General features: G+C 31.5%; 1 protein-coding gene across 1 annotated transcript in view; it reads left to right on the top strand.

The window, feature by feature from the left end:
• The first annotated feature begins 4,224 nt into the window (after nucleotides 1-4,224).
• LOC128037055 (maturase K-like) overlaps nucleotides 4,225-5,000 on the top strand; it is a 1,445-nt gene continuing 669 nt past the window's right edge. Inside the window, exon 1 of the mRNA XM_052627326.1 lies at nucleotides 4,225-5,000. This exon is cut by the window's right edge and continues 669 nt beyond it. Within this exon, the coding sequence (XP_052483286.1) occupies nucleotides 4,688-5,000 (313 nt within the window). The 5' untranslated portion in view covers nucleotides 4,225-4,687.

Below are 5,000 nucleotides of genomic sequence, written 5' to 3'. Positions count from 1 at the left end.
CTCTATATAATTAATAATACTCTATATAGATAAATAATAATCTATATAACATAATCTATATAACAAAGTCAAAAGGGTTTTTTCAAGCCTTTCTTTTGCGTGCTGTAACATAGTAATTATCTTTTCTCAATTAGGAGAGATGGCTGAGGGACTAAAGCGTCGGATTGTTAATCCGTTGTGCGAGTTATTCGTACCGAGGGTTCGAATCTCTTCCGTTTCGGTTTTGGTAGTGGAATAGATCAAATCCTAATACCATTTCTAAAAATGAAGCAAGGAACTCTCCCTTTATTCTTCGCGTCCAGGATTACGTCCCGGATCATTAGATAGAAACTGAAGAGAGAAACAAAGAATATTACTACGGTGTAAACAAAGAGTTTAAGAGTAAGCATTACAATCTCCAAGAGCATTTTTTGAAAAAGAAGAGAATAGATTCCCGTTTTTATACCACATATCCTATTTTGTTTTGATTTTGACACCAAGAAATAAAGTGATTTCTAGAATTTCTAGAAATCGAAAAGAATTTTCAGAAATTCACTTGTAATAAGAGTTGAGTTTTCATTACAAAAAATTTTTCATACCAACAATTATATATTGTGGCGGACTCTAATCTAAATAGGGTTCTTCAAGAAAAGGGTCAGAATGAGGAAATGGGATGATCCAGATTTATCAGGGCTATCCAAGAATTTGAATCTTTGAATTGAGGGTTCGTTCATAGTGTAAGACTTATCTGATCTTTTCAATTGTTAGAATTTTTTTGAATCACTCATGAATTTTTCTAGGACAGTATTAAGGATCTCATCGAAAACTTGGCAACTTGCCAAACAAAGGCTAAGAGCAAAAAGAGAACAGGTATTACTGGCATAAAATCTACGATTGGATTCAAAAAGCATAGGCCCAGGCAATTAAGGAATAAAAACTACTCGAAAAAGGGCAGAATTAAAACAGATACAGATCAAATTAAAGATATTAAGCATAACAAAATTTTGTTTTGGAGATAATTTTGATTGAGTTATTAATATGTTTTTTGATATAAGGAAAAAAATGAAGAAAGGAAAATAAGGCAGACTAAACAATACTTTTGAACTCACCTAATCAAAAAAGCCTTCAATTCTTACAAGAGAATAGAAGAAATCATACTTTCATACAATATCTTAATTGAATTCTATGTAATGATCAATAAATTGGATTTAATTCTCTATCCATACGTGCAAAAATCGTAGCAAGAATCTATTCCATAGCTATAGCTATTTGGAACTGGAATTGACGAACAAGGAATACCCATATTAGTGTTTAGTAGTTTCAAATAGAAATCAAAATGGGCGTGGCCAAGTGGTAAGGCAACGGGTTTTGGTCCCGCTATGCGGAGGTTCGAATCCTTCCGTCCCAGAGCATACTCTATTTATATATCAGAATAACCATATCCGAATCTAAATTGCTTTTTTGTTTTTAATAACCTTCTTTCTAACAGTCAAGTAGTGGAGAAAATGTGATTCTTGCTTTTGATTTTTTAATGATTTCTTAAGATTGGCACTGAACAACTGTGAGATTGTGGATCTATTCTACCGAGTTATTTGATCTATCGGGTTATTTGAAGATGCACGGTAGATTCAAAAAAAAAGATTAGTTTATTTGTGTTATTTATAATATTCGTGATATTATTAGTATTTTCGTAATATTATTATTAATGATATTCTTTATTTTTTTTTTTTAACTTTTATTATACTTTTCTATTCTAATTAAACTTTTCGATTCTAATAAAAAAAAAAATAAAAATATTGCATTCAGACAATCATACAATATGGGGTAGTTTGAATTCTTATTGAGGCTTTTTCTTCCTAAATTATTTATTTATTTCATATAGCATATAGAAGGAAATTGATTTATATAGAAAGTATAGATAGATTACTATGTATCGACTGAACCAATGACTATTCATGATTCCATAATTGAATCAATGCTCCAAACTAGAGGAATGTTATGGTAAAACTTCGTTTGAAACGATGTGGTAGAAAGCAACGTGCGACTTGAAGGACATGATCAGCTGTGGATGTCAAAACCCACCACTTTCCGTTATGTAGAAATGAAGGTGCTTTTTGCTCGACATCCTTTGTTCTATTAGAATCCGTCTTTTTGTTGGGTTGTAATGTAAATAGTACAGGATGGAGCTCGAAGAGAAACATCCATTTTTCAGGGGCAAGGATCTAGGGTTAGTTAATGGAAATCAATAAGTTGGAACAACTTCCAAGTCTATTTGTGATATAGAAATCGAAAGGATCCGATTCCAACTATTTTCAAATCAAAAGAAAAGTTGTTGGAATGGTAAAACTCTTCGATCAAAAGTGTATCATGCGGGAATTAATCGTTCATATGATTCTTTGATAGAAAAAAAAAAGAGAGAAAAAAGGGCATGTTGCTGCCATTTTTGAAATGATTAAATATCGCCGAAGGAATGTCTAAACCCAATGATTCAAGGCAAAGATAAAAGATCCTAGAACAAGGAAATACCCTTTTCCATTTTCTCAACAACTAGATTAAAATGAAGAATCGTAATAGATTCTAAGCGAGACAAACAAAAAAGGGGTTAGAGACCACTCAATAAAGGAATGCCTAAGGATTATTTTTTGAGCATTTTGCAAGTTATTTGACTTGAGTTATGAGAGTACGAATGCTTTTTTCTTCTTCTTTTCTGAAAAAAAAGGACGGGGTTAAATGTCTAATTGATTTGCTGGTTTATGGATCTTTTTGACATTCTAATTCCATACATTCTAATTCCATACATAGACATAACTTTTAATTAATCATTTTTTTCTCGAGCCGTACGAGGAGAAAACTTCTTATACGTTTCTAGGGGGGGGGTATTATTTAACTACATCTATCCCAATGAGCCGTTTATCGAATCGTTGCAATTGATGTTCGATCCCGAAGAGAGGGAAGAGATCTTCGAAAAGTGGGTTTTTATGATCCGATAAATAATCAAACCTATTTAAATGTTCCCGCCATTCTCTATTTCCTTGAAAAAGGAGCTCAACCCACAGCAACTGTTCATGATATTTTAAAGAAGGCGGGTGTTTTTACAGAACTTAGTCTTAATCAAACAAAATTCAATTAATGAAATCCAAAAAAGAGGGTGTGGATGATTCATATCTAGCTTTGTATAAATTTTTCTTTATTATTTCTTCCCCCCTCTTTTGGTCTATTCAGACTTTTATTTTTAAAAAATTGATTATTCGTATTTCTTATTGCTTTGCTACTATAGAATATTCCTACTATAAAATCTAGAATACCGTGTTCTATAACAACAAAACCCGATTTTATTGAGCCAATTTTATTGATAGAAAATAGAGAGAAAAAAGATCAAGTGAATAAATGAAGTAATTGCATTTAAACATTTACAAAACAACCTAAAATAAGATAAAAAAACAGATAAAATAACATATAACATATAAAAAGAGAAAATATTAATAATAATTAATAAAAAAAAAAAATGAATTTTTTTTTTCATTGTATTTTTGGAGTCTTTTTTATATTCTTTATTCTTTTCTCAACTCTCAACATTTATATTCAAAATTTACAATCATATTGACAACAGTGTATCGAACAAATATAATTCGATCATAGATAAATAGATCCATTTATCCTCGTTTGGCACTTCACTTGATTCAAATAATGCAAATAATGGGTTCTTTTCTTTGAATTTGTTGTGATACAATAATTTTTTTATTGTAATTGTATTGAAACAAAAAAAATGGATAACAATGGAATGAATAAGACAGGAGGCGGTCCGCAAATTTTCACTTATTCTATTTCTATTTCTATGGTTTTATCTGAGAATTTCGTGTCTTTTTTTTTATTCCAATTTTTGCTAATTTCGTGTTTTGATTGCCTAGTGCAATTCCATTTTTTTATTCCGATTGGATCTACATATTCTAATTTTTTTCGGGTTGCTAACTCAACGGTAGAGTACTCGGCTTTTAAGTGCGACTAGCATCTTTACACATTTGTATGAAGAAAGGATTCGTTCAGACCATCGGTAGAGTTTGTAAGACCACGACTGATCCTGAAAGGAGTGGATGGAAAAAGAGCATGTCGTAGCAATGGAGAATTCTAAGAACTTTTTTCCGGATCATTCCAAAAAACCGTTTTTGAATTTTTGGTGCGGAACAAAAAATGAATTGAATTCAAAGTTGGGTCGAGGAATAAATGGATAGAGCTCTACGGCCCCAATTATAGGGAAACAAAAGTAACGAGCTTCTGTTCTCAATTTGAATGATTACCTGATCTAATTAAACGTTAAAAAGAAATTAGTGCCTAATGGGGTAAAGGTTTTTCTCATGAGTAAATTATCGATTTTTTTATGAGTCCTTATTATTAGGCATTCCCTTTATGGGTTAGCCATGAATGTGTAGAAGAAGCAGTATATTGATAAAGAAAAGATATTTTTTTCCAAAATCAAAAGAGCGATTGGGTTGAAAAAATAAAGGATTTCTAACCGTCTTCTTATCCTATAACGAACATAAATAAATTAGATGGCAAAAGAAAAGATAGGATAGAGAATCCGTTGATGAATCCGCCTGTCTCCGAGGTATCTATTCTTTTCTTACTATAATACCTTGTTTTGACTGTATCGCACTATGTATCATTTAATAACCGAATAGATCCCCTATCTTTGGTTCAAATCGAATTTGAAATGGAGGAATTTCAAGTATATTTAGAACTAAATAGATCCCGCCGACACGATTTCCTATACCCACTTATTTTTCGGGAGTATATTTATGCACTTGCTCATGAGCATGGTTTAAATAAATCGATGATTTTTTTTGAAAATCAGGGTTATGGTAATAAATTCAGTTCACTAATTGTGAAACGTTTAATTCTTCGAATGGATCAACAGAATCGTTTGATTAGTTCTGCTAATGATTCCAACCAAAATCCGGTTTTTGGACACAACAATAATTTGTATTCTCAAATGATAGCGGCAGGATTTGCAGTCATTGTGGAAA

The sequence above is a fragment of the Gossypium raimondii genome, unplaced genomic scaffold (genome assembly GCF_025698545.1).
Source record: "Gossypium raimondii isolate GPD5lz unplaced genomic scaffold, ASM2569854v1 Contig00189, whole genome shotgun sequence".
Classification (NCBI taxonomy): Eukaryota; Viridiplantae; Streptophyta; class Magnoliopsida; order Malvales; family Malvaceae; genus Gossypium; species Gossypium raimondii.
This window is presented reverse-complemented; position numbering and strand designations above follow the sequence as displayed.